The sequence below is a fragment of the Monodon monoceros genome, unplaced genomic scaffold, assembly GCF_005190385.1.
Source record: "Monodon monoceros isolate NGI ecotype Baffin Bay Population unplaced genomic scaffold, NGI_Narwhal_1 Super_Scaffold_19, whole genome shotgun sequence".
Classification (NCBI taxonomy): Eukaryota; Metazoa; Chordata; class Mammalia; order Artiodactyla; family Monodontidae; genus Monodon; species Monodon monoceros.
Window position 1 is genome coordinate 68099340 of NW_021703775.1, and position 22306 is coordinate 68121645.

The window sequence follows — 22306 nt, forward strand, 5'->3', positions numbered from 1 at the left end:
TTCTGGATGCTCTAAGGGAAAATCCATTTCGTTGCCTTTTCTAGCTTCCAGAGGCTGCCTGCATTCCTTGACTTCTTCAAAGCCAGCAAAATGAGTTCTCGTGCTGCCATCTCTGGTTCTTTTGCCTTTTCTCCTCCTTTGTAATTTCATGGGGTGTACCTGAATAATCCAGGCTAATCACCCTGTATTAAGGTCAGCTAATTAGCCACCTTAATTCCATTTGCAGCCTTTATTTCCCTTTGCCATATAACCTAACATACTGGGTTTCTGGGGACATGGGCATCCTTGAGAGGCCATTCTTCCACCTACCACATTTAGTATCCAGATAATCATTTGACCTGATAATTGAAACAAAAAGATACAGCAGTGGTCACAATAATGGCTTAGAACACTTTGTTTTGTTGTGGTTGCTATAAAGTCCAGCTTTGTTATGTATAGCAGGTACTATGGAAATTCTGTTTTGTAAAATAATTAATTTTGAAATATCTTTTTCTTACAGGTTATATTTGCCGCAGCTTTACAAGGTCCTCTGCTTTGCTGAGTAAGTTTAATTTCTCGTTGACATGCTTACATTGCTTTTTATACTTATTTAGCAATAAACATGTTTACAAATAAATTTTCCTTCTCTTTTTAGCCAGAACCCATATTAACTATGGAGTCAAAGGGGACGTAGCAGTTATTCGAATTAACTCACCCAATTCGAAGGTACCTAATTCAACTTGCTGCAGTTTATTTCTACTCACTACATTCATTAATCCAGTCCTGAATGGCAAAGAAAGAAATCCACCAATTTGGCAGTAATCTTATCACATGAACTTACAGTTTTGATGGTTAGAGTTTGAGAAATTGCCCAAGGAATGCAGTTTTCTGCAGCAGAGGTCCTTGTTTAAGAATTCCTCCTAGTTGACTTTAGTTAATCCAGATTAACATCAAGGATTAATAAAATTATCCTTTTGTTACACTGTAGAATGATAAGGTGGTTTATTAGATAAGAAGCAAATTATAAGCTTTGTTTATAAGAATTAAAACTGACCTACCCATCTTAACTATGAGGTTATTAAATCGGCTTCCTTAACCTGCCTGACATAAGTCATTATTCATAGTAAGTTGGCTGGGTTAAATGTCGTTAAGTTTCCTACGGGACCTGAATGACCCGGTGCAGTTCATATATTAGAAATCAAGTTCTGTTCAAAGTGGAGCTTCATTTGTTTTTGGCAACTTCAAAAAAGCATGCAGCATTAATCCAGTCTTTTGCCAAGAAGAGCTTTACTGCAGGAACTCATGCTTTTCCCTCACCTACAGTTGGTGTAAAGATTTCATATTTCAGAAATCTTATTACCAGAGGCCTCAATGAAGTAGGAGGGCCTAGATGTAAGCAATTAACAACTATCACAAATTAAGGAAAGTAAGAGGCAGTCCCCCTCACTAGAGTAAATCTTAGCATTTACTGAGCAATGATTCAAACTTAAGATATGTTTTGTAAGTTGACCATTTTTCCTGAACACAAAGATAACAGATGCCTATAGTAGGACATTTTAAAGCAATAAAGAGGAGAATAACAATCATTCATGTTCCAAACCCAAAAATAACCACTCTTAACATTTAATCCAGTTTCAGCAAATAATATTCTAAAAATTAAGATCATACTATATGTCTAATTTTTTTTTTTTTTTTTTTTTTTTTTTGTGGTACGTGGGCCTCTCACTTTTGTGGCCTCTCCCGTTGCGGAGCACAGGCTCCGGACACGCAGGCTTAGCGGCCATGGCTCACGGGCCCAGCCGCTCTGCAGCATGTGGGATCTTCCCGGACCGGGGCACGAACCCATGTCCCCTGCATCAGCAGGCGGACTCTCAACCACTGCGCCACCAGGGAAGCCCTATATGTCTAATTTTGATTTCTTTTTTTCCTTAACATTATACAAATTTTTTCCATGCTGATAAATGTTTGTAGACTTAATTATAGCCTGCATATGATTGAAACTTAGGAATATGACCTCCTCAGGAATACGAGTTCCTCCTTTAAGTAGAAATATTTTTAGAGGGAGGGGTGCTTACAGTTGCCCAAAGCAGCTGAATAGACAGCTGCTGGGTTGTTTGTTTGTTTGTTTCCCTGGCTCTTTCTTTTAACAGTATATTTCTCCTGGTTAAACGTATTTCCTATAATCAAAATAGCATTTGATGGTGATTTGCACATCTATTACTTCGAATTTAAACCCTTAGATTTTTATGTATTTCCCTTTGGTAGGTGAATACTCTGGGTCAAGAAGTGCATTCAGAGTTCATAGAAGTAATGAATGAAGTCTGGTCTAGCAATCAAATCAGAAGTGCTGTCCTTATCTCATCAAAGCCAGGGTGCTTCATTGCAGGTGCCGATCTCAAGTAAGTTTTAGGAACTTTGAAGTCACCTTTTACCTTGGCTAATGGTATGTTTTTTTTAGGCCTAATCATTTCTCATTTTAAAAGAAGGTAGAAGTAAATATTCTCTGCAAGTTTTTTTAAAGTTATTTTCATGAGTTTAATAAAGTTAATAAAAAAGAAGGACTTGTTGCTTAAACCTTATAAAACTGAATACAGCCTTTCTTTAAAGAAGTTGAAGTAGTAGTTCAAGGAGCAATGTTTGAGTAGAATGAAAGTAAACTAACAATGAGATGCCCTTTTTTTCATCCACCAGACCAGCAAACATTTAAAAGTTTGAAAATATATTAGCAAGGACTTGGGAAAATGAGAAAGTTAAATATTACTAGTAGGAATGCAAATTGGTATAGCCACTTTAGAGAGTAATTTGATAAAATTTAGTAAAACTGAATATGCACACATCATATATTCAAGTGATACCTCTTCTAGGTATATATGCTAGAGAAATCCCACCCTTTGGTTTTAAGGACCCATTCATGCATAGGGATGTTCAGTCCTGTGTAGTTTTTTTAAAATAGTGAAGAATTTGAAACAAGCTAAACGTCAGTCATGAGGGAAATAGATAAGTAAATGTGGAATATTCACAAGATAAAATACTACAAAAACAATTCAAAGGAACTAACTAGATCTACAGCATAATGTTAGAACTCAAAAACATAATGTTAAGTTAAAAAAAAAGCAAGTTACAGAATGTTTGATACTGTTTATAGTTTATATAAACATTTAAAAACCATACATGAATACGTCTCTGTATTATTTATGGATACAAATATGTAGTTGGTTTGAGGAATACACTACAAACATGAAAATGGTTGTTTCAGGGTAAATGAATTGGCTGGTAGAACTTCAGGGGTCAAAGGCTACTTTACCAATACAGCTAATATTTTCTTTTTTTTTTCAATGATATAATGTACGGATATATAACTTCTTTAAAATTCTTTAAAGCAAAAGTAAGGAGGAGAGATGATACCTTAATATTAGTTTACTGGGTTAAAATGTTAACAGTTGTTAATTCTGTCAAAATATGGGTATTTGTTATATTTGTTATATTATTTTTTGCAGTTTAGGCAATGATAGCCAGCATTATTGGCTTAGTAATTTGTATGTATGGTGTTTGTATATTTTTAAACTTTGTTCAATATTGTATACCCTTCTTTTTTTATGTATAGTAATTAGAAATTCATAAATATTCTGTTTGTGTATGTTTATTTTTTAAAAAAAGCAAAGTTATCTCCATCAAGTGCTTTTTCTTCTAGCTTGGTTATTTAAGCCTAGTAAGACACTGATGTACCTGGTAGTAGCTACCTAAATCCATAGGAAAATACTTGTAGCTTGTGTGAGGCTAGCTGAACAACTCCCAGCATATAAAATGACAGAAAATTCGTTGTCTTTGGTCAAAAGTAAAAAACCCACAGCTTAAATGTGTTCAGAAACATTAAGTAGCAAATGAAACAAACTGAAATTAAAGGACATTGAGGACAACATTATTGTAATAGAGGCCTTTTTTTCTGTCATTCTGATTGATGTTTAATCCGAAAGCTACCTGATAGTGAAAATGTTTAATCTGCTTGTGAAAATACTTACCAGAAGATGATTTTTTCACGTACAGAGCTTTGTAATCTAATGATTTGTTACCAAAACAAACACAAATTATTCAACATGTTTTGTTTCATGTTCTCTGAATCCAGAAATTTAACACTCTTTGTCGAGAGATGATGTCACTGATATTAGTGCTATCTGAGGCAAAATCATTCTTAAACTTCTGAGTGTTTGAAGATTCACTACCGAATATTGATATATGATAGGATAAGGATATGGTGGATGAAGTATTGAACAAAAAGGTTACGGTTTTATCTTTGGTTTCTTTTGGTTCTCTTCTCTCATGTTTACTGCAGCATGTTAACTGCTTGCACGACCTCTCAAGAGGTAACACAAATATCACAGGAAGCCCAGAGAATGTTTGAGAAAGTTGAGAAGTCCACAAAGCCTATTGTGGCTGCCATCAATGGATCCTGCTTAGGAGGAGGACTTGAGGTACAGATTTATTCCAAAGTCATTGAGACAACGGTCCAGCTCATTGTTGGGATTCACCTGCTGCAAACCTTTAGCTATTATTTTGCCTTAAAACAAGTTGTTGAGGGAGAATCAGCTTTGTTTTTAGTTACCAAATTTCTGGATAGGTTTTTATCCTTATTCTCATGGCACAGAGCAAGTGAACCAAAGTGTCATGTTTTCATTTACAAACTGAGAAGATTTTGAACTAGATCTCTAAGGTCCCTATCAATTCTAAAAAACCTTGTTAAAGTTTGCAAGGCAAAGATTGAGAAGTGTGATTCATGCTGTTGAGCTACTGAAGTCTAGTTGAGACACATAACGCATAATGTACGTCAAGTGTTTTGTGAGTAGTAAAGATGGTAAATAACACAAGGTTTGAGAGAAGAGATGCTTACCAAGCTGGAGCATGTAAGAAAGAAGGAGGGGAAAAGAAAATAACATTTTTTGAACATTTATCAGATGCTGGGTTCTATACTAGACACTTTCACGTGTATTAATTAAGGAGACCTGTGTCTGGTCCTAAAAGATAGGCAGAATTTGATTAACCAGAAAGTAGTGGGAAAACATTCCACATGTGGCATGGTGTGAGCAAAGACAAGGATAAACAAAGCCTAATTAGGGCACCATAAGTAGGCCTGCTTGGTTGAAGAGTCTTTACGTCGTACAGGGTTTCTTAACCTGGGGTGCATATATAATTGTGTGTGCATTTTTCTGTTGAGAGCTTCCATACCTTTCAGCAGATTTTCAAGGAGATCTGCAACCCAAAAAGAGGTTGATAACTTAGGGGAAAGGTATGAAGTAAGGCCAGAAAGGTAAATTGTAGAAAGCATCAAATGCCAGCCTAAGGAATTTCAGTTTATTCTGGGGGCACATTCCTGCTTTATGAGTAATATTTAGACCCTCACATATCCTAAGATGTTACAGAGTTACATTTTTTAACACTCTAATTTTCTTTCATTTGTTTGAAGCTTGCCATTTCATGCCAATACAGAATAGCAACAAAAGATAAGAAAACAGTTCTGGGTTCCCCTGAAGTCTTGCTGGGAATCCTACCAGGAGCGGGAGGCACACAAAGGCTACCCAAAATGGTGAGTTTAAGATACCCATGTGAACTTGAGAACCTCGGTCCTATGTGACCCTTTAGATCTATTTCCTCTGTACAAAAGGCATAATATGGGTATTCATTGTAAAATTTAGAAACTGGACTTCCCTGGTGGTGCAGTGGTTAAGAATCTGCCTGCCAATGCAGGAGACACAGGTTCAAGCCCTGGTCCGGGAAGATCCCACATGCCGCGGAGCAACTAATAAGCCCGTGCGCCACAACTACTGAGCCTGCGCTCTAGAGCCTGTGAGTCACAACTACTAAGCCTGCGTGCCACACTACTGAGCCTGCGCTCTAGAGCCCGTGAGCCACAACTACTGAGCCCACGTGCCACAACTACTGAAGCCTGCACACGTAGAGCCCGTGCTCCGCAACAAGAGAAGCCACCACAGTGAGAAGCCTGCGCACCACAACAAAGAGCAGCCCCCGCTCGCCGCAACTAGAGAAAGCCCGCGTGCAGCAAAAAAGTCCCAACGCAGCCAAAAATAAATAAATAAACAAATAAATAAATAAATAAAATTTAGCGCTTCCCTCGTGGCGCAGTGGTTGAGAGTCCACCTGCCGATGCAGGGGACACGGGTCCGTGCCCCGATCCGGGAAGATCCCACATGCCGCAGAGCGGCTGGGCCCGTGAGCCATGGCCGCTGAGCCTGCGCGTCCGGAGCCTGTGCTTCGCAACGGGAGAGGCCACAACAGTGAGAGGCCCGCCTACCACAAAAAAAAAAAAAAAAATTAGAAACCAAATACAATGTGAATATATGGGATCAATAACATTTTATTCCTGATATTTGTTTATTTTTTCAATTCTACTTTTTTATTTTTTCAATTCCTTGATCAAAATGATTGATCAGGGTCCTTTGTTAGTCCCTGAAGAAGGGAAGAGATAGATAAGATACATGTCTTGCTTTCTGGAACTTACAGTTTAATTTGTTCCTTCTCTGCACAGTACGATCTTACCAGTTTTTCAAATCCCTGGGTCTTATTTCATGATAAGTGTTAAGAGGCAGACCTTTCCCCTGATTTGGATGATCTCACTGTTGTATTCTATAGACCCAAAAGAGGCCCATCAGGCTTTTGAATTCTTAAGAAGAAGGGAAGACCTGGAGGCTGCAGAGCAATCTTAACATCAAACTCAAGGGCTCCCTGAACCTCATAGCCTCTGGCACTGTGGGTTCTTCAGGGAAAACAACACTTAGCAGAAATACTCTTTGCAGAGAAGTTGATAGGAGTTGGACATAGAAAAATAGGAAAGTTTATGGTATTTGTTTTCTGATAATAAATAGTGTGCATTCCTTCATAGGAATTGCCAAGAGGATTTACTGAAAGAATGAATAAGCCTATATGTGTATAGAAAATATTGCTGTTTCTTTTGTTTTGTTATAGTTGGTTCTTGAATGTAGCTAGAAGCTGTTCTAGCACCTACATACAAAGCCCTAGTTGAGTTCTCTTTTTGTTAAGTCTAAGATTCTTTCTAAAGACATTGTCAAAACTATGAGATTTCTCAGTCTCTACTAATTCCAGTATAGGAATTTTAAATATACAAATGATAGAGAAGAAACTCAGAATGACATAAATGTACAATTCTAGGAAACATGACATTTTTTCTCCACTTTATCAATCCATAAGACAGAAATCCTACATATTGATTTAAAAGAAGAGATATAAAGACATTTTTAACTTCAGGCGGAGGTTTCTAAAACTAAACTTTACCTAAATGTGTATCAGTATATAAAATTTCGTTGATAGATACATAACATAAAAATCTGGTTTGACTTTTCTCATTTTAATATTTATTTTGCTCAGTTGGATGATTTGTAAATTGTAATTGTCACTCTGATTTTTTTCCACCTTTGCTCTAATCCTTGCTTGCTTGTTAGGTGGGTGTGCCTGCTGCTTTTGACATGATGCTGACTGGTAGAGGCATTCGTGCAGACAGAGCAAAGAAAATGGGACTGGTTGACCAACTGGTGGAACCGCTGGGTAAGTGCTAACATGCTTCAGAATTGAGCCTTATGAAGTTATTTATTTTCTTAAAGAGTTAATATCTTGAATATTGGTTATAGTGAAACCCAAACACTTAAGAAATGAGTCATTATTCTGAAGAGTGAAGTTTTCTAAAAATAGCTAATACTAAATCATTTTCAACATCACCCTAATTTCTATTTTACGTTATTTATAATTGGGACATCAGGAGTACAGAATTGAATCAAGTCATTATTTTTGGTTCTTAAATTACCTGTGTCATTATCCATGATAACTATTCTTCAGTTTTTTGTGTCTGTTTTAATAATATAATAAACGTGTATGAAACAGCCAACCTAAGGATATTAATAATGGACATCTACTAATGTGCTGCTTCCTCCCATACAATTTCCTTGCCTCTTCTCATCCAAAGAAACCACTATTCCAGATTGTATGTTCATCACCCTCTTACATTTCTTAAAAATCAGCATTATTGAGATGTTATTTACATGATAATAAATTTACCAGTGTTTAATGTACAGTTCGCATTTTGACAAACGTATATAGCTATGTGAACACCACCACAGTCATACAATAGAACATTTCTAGTATGTATCTTTTTGTGTCTTTCATTTAGCATACTGCTTTTGAGATTCATCCATGTTGTTATATGTCAGCAGTGTATTCCTTCTTGTTGCTGAGTGTCATTCCATTGTATAGATAAACCATAATTTTTTTATCCGTTCACCAAATGATAGACATTTGAGGTGTTTCCAATTTAGGGCTATTCTAAATAAAGCTGCTGTGAACATTCATTGACAAGTCTTTATGTGGACAAATATTTCATTTCTTTTGGACAAATACTGAAGAGTGGATTGGCTGGACCATATGATAGATGTGCTTATTAGCTTTTAAGAACCTGTCAAACTGTTTTTCCAAAGTGGTTATACCATTTTACATTCTTACCAGCAGTGTATGAGAGTTCTAGTTACAACCACTTTGCGCGCTCAGTCTTTTTAATTTTAAACGTTTCAATAGGAGTGTAGTAATATAATATGTCATTGGGGTTTAATTTGTATTTCCCTAAAGACCAAAGATACCAAACTTATTTCATGTGTTTATTTGCCTTCTGTATATCTTCTGATAAAGTGTTCAAATGTTTTGCCCTTTTTGTTTGATTTAGCTGTTTTTCTTATTACTGAGTTTTCAGAGTTCTCTATATATCAGGATATAAGTCCTTTATGAGATTTGTAATTTGCAAATATTTTCTCCCTGTCTGTGGCTTGTCTTTTCATTATCTAAGAGTAGAAATTCTTAATTTTGATGAAGTCCAATGTATCAAAGTATTCTTTTATGGATCATGGTATTGGTGTTTTAGAAATCTTTTCCTAACAAGATTGCAAAGATTTTCTCCTATGTTTTCTTCTGAAAGTTTTGTAGTTTAGCTCTTATATTTTGGTCTGTGCTACTTCAAGTTAATGTTTATGTTTGGTGTGAGGTAAAGATTGAGTTGTTGTTGTTTTTGTTATGTGATTATGAATATCCAAAATGTCCTGGCACAATTTGTTGAGAAGACTCTTCTTTCCCATTGACACCTTGACACCTTGGTGGAAAATTAGTTGACCCTCTGTGTTTGGGTCTATATCTAGGTTTCCTATTTCCAATTATTTATATGTCTTTACTTAAGACAGTGTCACACTGTCTTGATTATTGTGTTTTATAGTAAATCTTGATATCTGACAGTGTGACCCCCCCCTCCACCTTGCTTCTCTTCTTTCAATATCATTTTGCCTATTCTAGTTTCTTTACATTTACATATGAATTTTAAATCATCTCATCCATATCTACAAAAACATCTGCTAGGATCTTGATTGGAATTCCATTGAATCAATGTATCAATTTGGGGAGAATTGACATTTTAAAAATACTGAGTGTTTTCATTATGAACATAATATAACTTTCTGTTTACTAAGGTCATCTTTAATTTCTCTCAGTAGTGTTTTATACTTTTCATTGAACATATCTTGCACACATTTTGTTAAATTTGTACCTAAGTATTTCATACTTTTGTGCCATTATACTTTTTTAACTTTAATTTCTCATTAATTACTAACATATATAAATACAAATGATTTTCGTATGTGGACCTTGTATTCTGTGATTTTGCTAAATTTATTTATTAGTTCTACTAGGTTTTTCTGTAGATTCCTAAGGATTTTCTACATAAATAATCATGTTATCTACAAATAAAGACATTTTGGCTTCTTCCTTGCCCATCTGGTTGGTGTTTCTTTTTCTTGACTTACTGCAGTGGCTAAGATCTTTAGTACAATATTGATTTGAAGTGAAAGCAGATATTATTAACTTGTTCCAATCTTAAGAGAGACATTCACCCTGATACTGTAGGGTGTATAATGTTACGTAGGTTTTTCATATATACCCTTTATCAGATTGCAGATGTACCTTATTTATAGTTTGCTGAGAACTATATTGCTTTTTCTGCATCTAATGAGATGATTGTTTGGGTTAGTCCTTTTAGTTTATTAAGTAAAGTCATTTACATTGATTTTTGACTATTGAATTCATTCCTGGAATAAACTTCACTTGGTTGTGATGTATTATCCTTTTTATAAGGTGCCGGCTGAATCAGCTAAAATTTTGTGAAGGATTTTTATGTCTGGTCATGAGAGATAATGGTCTCAGGAATAATATTTTTTTTCTTGTGATATTATTGCCTGATGTTGATATCTGGGTAATTCTGACTTCATAAAATGAGTTGGAAATATTTCTTCCTCTTCAATTTTCTGGAAGATTTTGCATAGAATTGGTATTATATTTTCCTTAAATCCTTGATAAAATTCACCAGTGAAGTTATATGGACTTGGGAAGCTTATAGCTTTTGGGAAGGTTATAACCTATGAATTCAATTTCCTTAGTAGATATGGGGCTATTCAGGTTGACTATTTCTTTTTTCTTTTTTTTTTTTTTTGGCCTTGCCACGTGGCTTGCAGGATCTTAGTTCCCTCACCAGGGATTGAACCCAGGCCCCTGGCTATGAAAGCACTGAGTCCTAACCACTGGACCACCAGGGAATTCCCAGGTTCACTATTTCTTTTTTCTTTCTCTCCTTTTTTTCTTTTAATTGGAGTATAGTTGATTTACAATGTTGTGTTAGCTTTGGGTGTACAGCAAAGCAAATCACCATACATTTACTTATATCCACTCTTTTTTAGATTCTCTTCCCATACAGGTCACCACAGAGCATTGAGTAGAGTTCCCTGTGCTACACAGCAGCAGGTCCTTATTAGCTATCCATTCTATACATAGTAGTGCAGGTTCACCATTTCTTTTCTTTTTTTTTTAAATGTTTTTAAAATTTTTATTTATTTAATTAATTTTTTTGCTGTGTTGTGTCTTCATTGCTGCGCACGGGCTTTCTCTAGTTGCGGTGAGTGGGGGCTACTCTTTGTTGAGGTGCGCAGGCCTCTCATTGTGGTGGTGTCTCTTGTTGCAGATCACGGGCTCTAGGCGAGCATGCTTCAGTAGTTGTGGCATGTGGGTTCAATAGTTGTGGCTCACAGGCCCAGTAGTTGTGGCGCATGGGCTTAGTTGCTCTGCAGCATGTGAGATCTTTCCAGACCAGGGCTCGAACCCATGTCCCTTGCATTGGCAGGCAGATTCTTAACCACTGCACCACCAGGGAAGCCCCAGGTTGGTTCACCATTTCTTGAGTGAGCTGTAGTTGTTTGTTTTGCAAAGATTTTGTCCATTTCATTTAACTTGACAAATTTATTTCAATAAAGTTGTTCAGGGACTTCCCTGGTGACTCAATGGATAAGACTCCACACTCCCAATGCGGGGGGCCTAGGTTCGATCCCTAGTCCGGGAACTAGATCCCGCACGCATGCTGCAACTAAGAGTTGGCATGCCACAACTAAGGAGCCTGCCTTCTGCAGCTAAGACCCAGCACAACCAAATAAATAAATAAATATTTTTTAAAAAGTTAAAAAAAATAAAGGTGTTCATAATACTTTATTATTATTCTTTTCATATCATTACACTCTATAATGATGCTCCTCTTTCATTCCTGATATTGCTAATTTGTGTCTTCTGTTTTTTCCCTGATGAGTCTGGCTAGAAATTTGTCAGTTTTATTGATCTTTTCTAAGAATCAGCTTTTAATTCCATTGGTTTTGTTTGCTGTTTTATTGATTTCAGCTGTCTTATTATTTATTTATTTCTGCTTGCTTTTTGATTTAATTTGCTCTTCTTTTTCTAGTTTCTTACTAGAAACTAGTTTCTAGTTTCTTTCATTGATTTTAGGCCTTTCTTCTTTTCTAACATAAGCATTAAAGCTATATATTGGGAATTCCGTGGCGGTTCAGTGGTTAGGACTTGGCACTTTCACTCCTGGGGCCTGGGTTCAATCCCTAGTCGGGAAACTAAGATCCTGCAAGCCGTGCGACACAGCCAAAAAAAAAAAAGAAAAAAAAAGCTATACATTTTCTTCTTGGCATTGCTTTATCTGCATGTTTTAATGTTATGTTTTCAATTCCATAAAGGTCAAATATTTTCAGATTTCTCTAGTGATTTCTTCTTTGGCCCATGTATAGTTTAGAAGTGTGTTGTTTAATTTCCAAATATTTGGGGATGATTCAGATATCTTTCTGTTACTGGTTTCTAGTTGAATTCTGCTGTGAGCAGAGTATAGTCGATCCTTATTATTTGAGGTTCCCTGTCTGTGAATTTGCCTACTCACTAACATTTGTCATAACCCCAAAAGTAATACTCGTGGTTCTTTTGCAGTCATTCATAGACACGTACAGAGTGGCAAAAGATTCAAGTCTCCCAACGCACATGTTCCCAGCTGAAGTCAAACAAGGCACTGTCTGCCTTCTCATTTCAGCTTTTATAAAACCAGCAAGTGTCCTTTCCATGGTCTATTTACTGCCACGTTTTCCTCATTTTGTACTTTTTGTTTGTGATTTTGCTGTTTAAAATAGTGAGAGCTAGGAGTGGAAAAGAATTGAGTCAGAGTGAGGGAAAATGTCTTTAAGGTTTCTCTTTACTCCCCCAGTAAGGAGGCCTTAGCAGAGGTACCTGAAGAAGACCTCAGTAGAAGGTCCCATATAAAGAGACTTAGGAATAAAGGCACATGGGCTCGGAATGAAAATGTGTGTAAGAGCATAGCCAGTCAGGGAGACCTGAGTCATTGACTGCAACTCCCATTAAAGACCGCAGTGTGTCGGCTGGGCACCAAGTCTGGTATGGGAAGGACAGCTTTCTCCATGAGGCCTGCGAGGCCTGTCATTGCCTATGCTTGAACCTGAAATATCACATAGGTTTTTGGTTAGGCCTGGACCCCTCAATTTCTGCAAATAGTCATGTGGCCATAACAGGTATTTATAATTACCTACTTCTACCCATTCCATATTTCCTTTGCCCTTAGGGAGTACATCAGCTGGTCATGATTCTTTGTCTGGTAGGGTGACCTTCATTCCTAAAAGGTCTGGGCCACTAGCAGTCCTGCATGAACTGGGTTGTTGTAATTTTCCGCTAACTAATTGTAGGTCACAGTAGCCCTCAGAGACACCCCAAGAGATCTCCCATATTTGAGACATCCTCTCCCTTACCTTCATTGTAGTAGCAACCCAACTTCCCCTGGTAATCAGGATTAATCACCCCAGCCAGTACAGTAATCCCTTCCCTGCCTGTTTCAGAAGCATGAGGAGCCCAGAGTGGCCAGATGGCAGTCTCATCTTCCAGTTCAATAGAATCATTGTTATGTCTCCTGATGGACTTTGGAACTAAATCCTCTAGACCAGCAGAACCTAAGGTTGTAGGACAGAAGCACATTCTTTGTTGGTAGATCACTAGGGGTAGCAGCAGAGCCATCTCTATATGTACTTCTGGATTCCTGGACCCGTGAATCCTTGCTATGGAAGATACGACACCGTATATTGGAGGTTGATTTAGAGCATATACAGGATCCTAGGTGATACTGCCCTAGCCTTACAAAGTATTACCACCTACCTAGTGCTCTGAGTCTTTAAAAGTCTATTCCACCATTCTCTCAATCCAACTGCTTCACGGTGATGGGGCACATGGTGAGTTCCGTACATTTCATGAGAATGGCCCATTGCCACACTCCATTTACTGTGAGGTGAGTTGCTCGATCAGAAGCAGTGTTGTGTGGGATACCGTGATGGTGGATAAGGCATTCCATAAGTCCACAAATGGTAGTTTTGGCAGATGCATTGCATGCCAGGAAGGCAAATTCATACCCACAATAAGTGTCTATTCCAGTAAGAACAGAGTGCTGCCCTTTCCATGACGAAAGCAGTGCAGTGTAGTCAGTCTGCCAGAATGTTGATCACCTTGGGAGAGTCCTGGTATGAGACAGTCAGTGTTGGCCTGTGCTGCTGATTGGGCACTGAACAGTGATTGTACCCAGGTGGCCTTGGTGAGTCGTTGTTGCTAAGCCCACACACAGCCTCCATCCCTGCCGTCATGGCCACTTTGTTCATGAGCCCATTGGGCAGTGACGGGGTGACTGGGGAAAGAGGCTGACTGGTATCCACAGGATGGATTATCTTTTCCACTCGATCATTAAAATCCTCTTTGAGATCACCCCTTGTTGACCATTCACATGAAACACAAATATTTTCACATTCTTTGCTGAGTTTTCTCTTTCCCAGTCAGCTGGTCATAGGGAACTTCCATGAGGCCATAGGTGTGGGCTGAGAGAGAGAAGCAGGAGTAAGGGTATTCTGGCCACTTCCTCATGCAACTTGTACCTTTAGGGCCTGCTCAAGCCCAGTCTCATGTATACCACTTCCATTTGATAATGGAGAGCTGTTGCGCACACCCAGCTTTATGGCTTAGTGGGTTAGACAGCATCCATTTCATGACAGGCAGCTCAGATCACATAGTAACTTGGCCCATGGTTAAGCTTAGAGTCTCCACTAAGGCCCAGTAGGAAGCCAAAAGCTGTTTCTCAGCAGGATAGTAATTATTAACAGAGGATGGTAGGGCTTTGCTCCAAATTCCTAAGGATCTGTACTCTGATTCGCCTGTACGGCCTGCCAACGACTTCAGACAGCATCTCTGTCTACCACTGATGCTTCAAGCGCCTTCAGGTCTGAATCGTATGGTCTAAAGAGCAGAACAGCTATTGTCCTGAGCCCAACTCAAAACTAGCAGCCTTCAAGTTACTCAGTAAAGGGGCTAGAGTAGCACATCCAAAAAAGATGTTGCCTCCAAAATCCACTAGGTGTTGTGCCTGATTTTTGCGGTAGGAGGGGCCAGATGCAACAACTTATCCTTCACCTTAGAAGGAATGTCTCAGCATGCCCCATACCACTGGACCCCTAGAAATTTCACTGAGATGGATATGTCTAGAGTAGTTGGTACTTCCAGCTCACCAGGTCCATTCAGCATAATATCATCAATGTAATGAACTGGCATGGTATCTTGTGGAAGGAAAAGTCAATCAAGGTCCCTGTGGGCTAAATTATGACTTATGGATGTAGAATTGATCACTCCTGAGGTAAGACAGTAAGGGTATATTGCAGGCCTTTCCAGCTGAAAGCAAACTGCTTCTGGTAGTCTTTACTACCAGCTATCAAGGAAAAAAGCACTTTCCAGATCAGCAAATACACAAGAGGTAAAAGGAGATGTGTTAACTTGCTCAGGCAGTGAAATTGCATCTGGAATACCAGTGGCAGTTGCCGTTACCACCTGATTAATTTGACCACAGTCCACTGTCATTCTGCAGGAGCCATCTGGTTTCTGCACAGGCCAAAAATACGTAAATTGAATGAGGATGCAGTGGGAATCACCACTCCTGCGTCTTTCAAGTCCTTAATGGTGGCGCCAGTCTCTGTAGTCCCTCCAGGAATGCAGTATTACTTTTATTTTACTATTTTTCTGGGTAGAGGCAGTTTTAGTGGCTTTCACTTGGCCTTTCCCACTATAGTAGTCCTTATTCCACAGGTCAAGGAGCTAGTTGCTGAGGATATCTATTTTAATCGTGCATTCTGGAAGTAACCAAAGGATGAGTTCAGGAACCCACTAGGCCCACTGAGATAGAACTGAGCTAATAATCCTTTTATCACATGACCTTATAAACCCCTGCCCTGTCTGGTGGATCACAATAACATTTTTTTTGTTTTGTTTTGTTTGGGTTTTTTTTTGTTTTTTTTTTCACAATAACATTTTGAGTCTTTTGCAATTACTGTCAGTTCCGAGCCAGTGTCCAGTAATCCCCCAAAAGTCTGATTATTTCCCTTTCCTCAAGGTAAATGACCATAGAGTCCCTTTGGGGAAGATTAACAGTATAATTCCCTCAAGGAGCTACAACCTCCCCTTTATTCAAGAGGTTCTGGGTCTTTAAACTGGCTCATTTCTGAGAATTGATGAGGGCGATGACTTTCTCTTTCCTTTCTTCTTTTTAAAAAAAATTATTTATTTATTTATTTTTGGCTGCGTTGGGTCTTCGTTGCTGCGCGCGGGCTTTGTCTAGTTGTGGGAGCGGGGGCTACTCTTTGTTGCGGAGCACGGGCTCTAGGCGCACGGGCTTCAGTAGTTGTGGCACCTGGGCTCAGTAGTTGTGGCTCGCAGGCTCTAGAGCGCAGGCTCAGTAGTTGTGGCACACGGGCTTAGTTGCTCCGTGGCATGTGGCATCTTCCTGGACCAGGGCTCAAACCCATGTCCCCTGCATTGGCAGGCGGATTCTTAACCGCTGTGCCACCAGGGATGTCTGATGACTCTCTTTGGTAATTCACGTTATTCTTACATTTACTAGACCTAGAATTCTTCTGAATCCAGTGGGCCACCCATCATCTGTTTCTTTCCTAGGAATGCCATGATCAACTAGCCAACGCCATAGGTCTCCACAAGTCAGACTATTCTGATTACTATTTACTTTGGCTCTGCTCTCCATTTTGGTAACCATGCCCCATTTGCTTTTGGCAATTGAGTGTTGCTCCTTGGCCCCTGCCACCCCAGAATCCCATTATCCCCACTGCATTTAGGGATCCTAGTTGATGGTAGCAGTTCCCACTGTAATTTCTGACCTACAGAGAGGAGCAACCACAGAGCTCTTCAAGGATGCTGGGACTCCCCTCCTAAATTGATTTCTCTTGGTCGTGGTGAAAGGTGTGTCCTCTGACCCTTCCAGGGGAGCTGAGCAGGTCCAGCATGATAAATCCAGGCTAACATTCCAGTTTCCTTAAGCCTTTTGATATTTCCTCTACCATACCAACATGGTTCTGGCATTTCGGCTTCGTTCAGTACTGCTTGTTTTCTATATGTCCCATCTCTTTTTTGTTCCCTTTTTCTTCTTTCTGCTTTCCTCTGGATTAATCTTTTTTGGGGGGGCGGGGGGGGCATGCCACGTAGCATGGGGGATCATGGTTCCCCGACCAGGGATTGACCCTGTCTGCCCTGCAGTGGAAGCACAGAGTCCTAAACATGGCACTGCCAGGGAATTCCACCCGGATTAATCATTTTTTATCTTCACTGTTGGACTTTTACTTTGCTTTACCCTTTTAATGGTTGCTCTAGGGTTTACAGCATACATCTTTTTTTTTTCCCTAATTTATTTATTTTTATTTATTTATTTTTGGCTGCGTTGTGTCTTTGTCGTTGCATGCGAGCTTTCTCTACTTGCGGCGAGCGGGGGCTACACTTTGTTGCAGTGCTCTGGCTTCTTATTGGGGTGGCTTCTCTTGTTGCAGAGCGTGGGCTCTAGGTTCACGGGCTTCATTAGTTGTGGCACACGGGCTCAGTAGTTGTGGCTCGCGGGCTCTAGAGTGCAGGCTCAGTAGTTGTGGCGCATGGGCTTAGCTGCTCCGCGGCATGTGGGATCTTCCCGGACCAGGGCTCGAACCCGTATCCCCTGCATTGGCAGGCAGATTCTTAACCACTGTGCCACCAGGGAAGTCCAGCATACATCTTTAACATGTAATCTGTCTTGATATATCATTTCACATGTAAGGTAAGAACCTTTAAAGGGTATACTTTCATTTCCCCCCCTTCTTTTGCTGTTCTTGTTATACTTCTGCATGTATTGTACATTCCTTAGCGTATTACTATTTTTGTTCTAAACAATTATCTTTTAAAGAGATTTAAAAAATGAGACGATTCTTTTCTGTTTACTCATATATTTATCATTTTTGGTGCTCTATTCTTTGTATAGATCCAAGTTCCCATCTGGCTTGATTTTCCTCCAACCTGAAGAACTTCCTTTAACATGCTCTATAACGTAGGTCTGCTGGCAGTTAATTCTCTCACTTTTTGATTTGTTTGAAAAAGTCTTCATTTTCGAAAGGTATTTTTGATAGGTATAGAATCCCAGATTTCCAGTGTTTTCCTTTTGGTACTTTATAGATATCTACATTGTGTTGTCGCTTGCATAATTTCTGAGGAAAACTCTGTTGTCATTTTTATCTTTGGTCATCCATATATAACGTGTCTTCTCCACTCCTACCCCAATCCTTCCCAAACTGCTCTCAGGTTTTCCCTTTATTACTGATTTTAGCCATTTATTTATGATGTGCCTTGGTGTGTGTGTGTGTGTTTTAAATGTTTGCTGTGCATGGGATTCATTGAGCTTCTTAGATAGTGGGCTTGGAGTTTTCATCAAAATTGGAAACTTTTTGGCTATTTCTTTTTTTCTTTTTTCTTGCGATACGCGGGCCTTTCACTGCTGTGGCCTCTCCCACTGCGGAGCACAGGCTCCGGATGCGCAGGCCCAGCGGCCATGGCTCACGGGCCCAGCTGCTCCACGGCATGTGGGATCCTCCTGGACCGGGGCACGGACCCGTGTCCCCCGCATCGGCAGGTGGACTCTCAACCACTGCGCCACCAGGGAAGCCCTTGGCTATTTCTTTAAATATTTTTCCATCTCCCCTACTGCTTTTCTTTTCTTTGTTGTTGTTCAGGGTGATTTTTGTTTAATTTTTATTTTATATTGGAATATAGTTGATTAACAATGTTGTGTTAGTTTCAGGTATACATCAGAGTGATTCAGTTATACGTATACATGTATCTATTCTTTTTCAAATTCTTGTCCCATTTAGGTTATTACAGAATATTGAGCAAGGTTCCCTGTGCTATACAGTAGGTCCTTGTTGGTTATCTATTTTAAATATAGCAGTGTGTACATGTCAATCCCAAACTCCCCATCTATCCCTCCCACCCTCCCATCCCCCCTGGTAACCATAAGTTCATTCTCTACATCTGTGAGTCTGTTTCTGTTTTGTAAATAAGTTCATTTGTATCAATTTTTTTTTTTTAGATTCTGAATACAAGCAATATCATATGATATTTGTCTTTCCCTGATTTACTTCATTTAGTGTGATAATCTCCAGGTCCACCCATGTTGTTGCAAATGACATTATTTCCTTCTTTTTGATGGCTAAGTAATATTCCATTGTATATATGTACCAAATCTTCTTTATCCATTCATCTGTCAATGGACACTTAAGCTGCTTCCATGTCTTGGCTATTATAAACAGTGCTGTGGTGAACATTGGGGGTGCACGTATCTTTTGAACCATGTTTTTCTCTGGATATATGCCCAGGAATGGGATTGCTGGATCATATGGTAACTCTGTTTTTTACTTTTTTAAGGAACCTCCATACTGTTCTCCATAGTGGCTGTACCAATTTACGTTCCCACCAACAGTGTAGGAGGGTTCCCTTTTCTCCACACCCTCTCCAGCATTTATTGTTTGTAGATTTTTTGATGATGGCCATTCTGCTTGGTGTGAGATGATATTTCATTGTAGTCATGATTTGCATTTCTCTAATAATTAGCTATGTTAAGCATCTTTTCATGTGCCTCTTGGCCATCTGTATGTCTTCTTTGGAGGAATGTCTATGTAGGTCTTCTGCCCATTTTTTGATTGGGTTGTTCGGTTTTTTGATATTGAGCCGCATGAGCTGTTAGTAAATTTTGGAGATTAATCCTTTGTCGGTCACATTGTTTGCAAATATTTTCTCCCATTCTATGGGTTTTTTGTTTTGTTTATGGTTTCTTTTGCTGTGCAAAAGGTTTTGAGTTTAATTAGGTCCCATCTGTTTATTTTTGTTTTTATTTCCATTAGTCTAGGAGGTGGATCAAAAAAGATGTTACTGTGATTTATGTAAAAGAGTGTTCTGCCTACGTTTTACTTTAAGTTTTATAGTATCCAGTCTTACATTTGGGCCTTTTATCCATTTTGAGTTCATTTTTGTGTATGGTGTTAAAGAATGTTCTAATTTCATTTTTTTTACATGTAGCTGTCCAGTTTTCCCAGCACCATTTGTTGAAGAGACTGTCTTTCCACCATTGTATAGTCTTGCATCCTTTGTAGTACATTAATTGACCATGGGTGCATGGGTTTATTTCTGGGCTTTCTATCCTGTTCTGTTGATCTATATTTCTATTTTTGTGCCAGAACCATACTGTTTTGATGATTATAGCTTTGTAGTATGGTATGAAGTTAGGGAGCCTGATTCCTCCAGCTCTGTTTTTCTTTCTCAAGATTACTTTGGCTATTTGGGGTCTTTTGTGTCTCCATACAAATTGTAAGATTTTTTGTTGTAGTTCTGTGAAAATTTGATAGGGATTGCATTGAAGCTGTAGATTGCCTTGGGTAGTATAGTCATTTTGACAGTACTGATTCTTCCTATCCAAGAACATGGTATATCTTCCCATCTGTTTGTGTCATCTTTGATTTCTTTCATCAGTGTCTTATAGTTATCAGAGTACAAGTCTTTTGTCTCCTTACCCTTTCCTGAGACTTCAATCTCACATATTTTAGATCACTTGATATTGTCCCAAAATGAAACTCTGTTTCTCTTTTTCAGTCTGTATATTTCTCTTGCCATGTATTCAAGTTTCCTGATCTTTTCTTCTTCACAGTATAATTTGCTATTAATCTCCAATTGCCTATATTTTTTGTTTCAGATATTGTTTTTTTCTCATATTTAGAAGTAATATTTGATTCATTGTTACATCTTCAATTTCTCTTCATTATGTTTGTTTTCCTCTGCCTTCTTTAACATATGGCATGAATTTACAGTAACCTTTCTAACATTGTGCCTGCTTATCCTATCTTTTCTCTTTTTTTTGTGGTACGCGGGCCTCTCACTGTTGTGGCCTCTCCCGTTGCGGAGCACAGGCTCCGGACACGCAGTCTCAGCGGCCATGACCCACGGGCCCAGCCGCTCCGTGGCGTGTGGGATCCTCCCGGACCGGGGCACGAACCCATGTCCCCTGCATCGGCAGGTGGACTCCCAACCACGGCACCACCAGGGAAGCCCTATCCTATCTTTTCAATTCTGCACCTGTTTCTATCGGTCAGTTTGTCTCCTAGCTGTAGGCCATGTTTTTTCTTGCTTCTTTTCATGCCTTTATGTTGGTTCTTTCCCTGGCCTCAGGTAGTTTCCTCTCATGCATGTGCAGAATGATACTTCGCCTTAGTTTCAAGGGGCCCCTCTGTAGATCTCTGGAGCTCTCCTTTTGTGTAGCAACTGCTCTCCAGTATTCTTCCATAATTCCAGCATTACATTATGACTTTTGTGGACCCTGTGCACTTTTGTCATTCAGAAGTTTGGGGCTTAGTTCCACGGAGGCTGAAAGTAGGGCAAATGTCTTAAGGTGGAGAGTGGTTGCATATTGTTGCAGGCTTCTCCCTCTACTGGGATTTTGTTCCCTATACACCATAAGAAGGCACAAGATCGGCTTTTCAACCTCAGCCACCTCTCGCTCCAGTGTGGCTCTTACAAGCCTTTGACTGAGAGCCTGGTAGGTGTCTGTTTTCATAGCTGTGTGAAAACAGCCTTTGGCTCTTTTGAGTCTTTGTCTCCTGCCTCCAGCAAGTTTGGTATCAGGCTCTGCCTCAAGCAAAAAATCAGGTGCATGTTTTTGGCATGTCCCTCTTTCTGTACAAGTACTGCATGTGCTAAACATTATGACACTATAAGAGATTTCACTCTAGCTTCCAGCCTCTTGCACCACCTTAGAACTTCACAAATGTTCCATGCGGGAAAACTAGCTTTGCGTCTGGTTTCTTCTAGTACTGACTTGTTGTGTGTGACCACCAAAAACTCTGATCATTTCACTTTCCCTCAGTAGCATCCTTCTGCTTGAGCCAAGTCCAATCTTCAGCCCACACCCAAAAGCATCATGTACCCCCAGGAAAGACAATGTCCAGCAATCATCAGTTCACATTGGACAGGCTCTTCCCTCTCTGGAATTCTGTTCATATAACCTTTGTTGCTTCCACAGCTCTCCAGTGTCTTTACAAATGTGATTTTGCAATTGATCTTTTGTTTTCCAGTTTTGCAGCAAGAAAACAGGCCTCATGAGACATAATACATCCTACTCAGAGGCTAGACTTAAATAGGGCTTAAGACTTGTTTTCTACCAGGAGGAGGTTGTTGCACCTTCGCTCAGTGTGACTTCTCTTTTTGAGTCCATAGTTCATGACATTGCCACCTACCAGTCTCTAGTCAGACTTAGAAAGCTGCGCTGAAAGTGGGTGCTGGAGCCTTCGGCTTTGGCCTGCCTGGGTTTTGCCCACCTGGGACTGATCCAAGCCTGATTTACATTCCAGTCTGTTGTGTTCATCTTTACAGGACCAGGAATAAAACCTCCAGAGGAACGGACAATTGAATACCTAGAAGAAGTTGCAATTACTTTTGCTAAAGGACTAGCTGATAAAAAGATCTCTCCAAAGAGAGACAAGGGATTGGTAGAAAGTGAGTGTCATTATTAAAG

The 22306-nt window shown here is 39.3% G+C and overlaps 1 protein-coding gene across 1 annotated transcript in view; it reads left to right on the forward strand.

The window, feature by feature from the left end:
* Positions 1-22306, forward strand: part of HADHA (hydroxyacyl-CoA dehydrogenase trifunctional multienzyme complex subunit alpha) — a 54132-nt gene that overhangs the window by 4526 nt on the left and 27300 nt on the right. The window contains exons 2-8 of the mRNA XM_029232322.1: positions 500-541; positions 635-705; positions 2245-2378; positions 4310-4448; positions 5438-5557; positions 7449-7551; positions 22165-22287. Of these exons, the coding sequence (XP_029088155.1) occupies positions 500-541; positions 635-705; positions 2245-2378; positions 4310-4448; positions 5438-5557; positions 7449-7551; positions 22165-22287 (732 nt within the window). The remainder of the gene's footprint in view (positions 1-499; positions 542-634; positions 706-2244; positions 2379-4309; positions 4449-5437; positions 5558-7448; positions 7552-22164; positions 22288-22306) is intronic.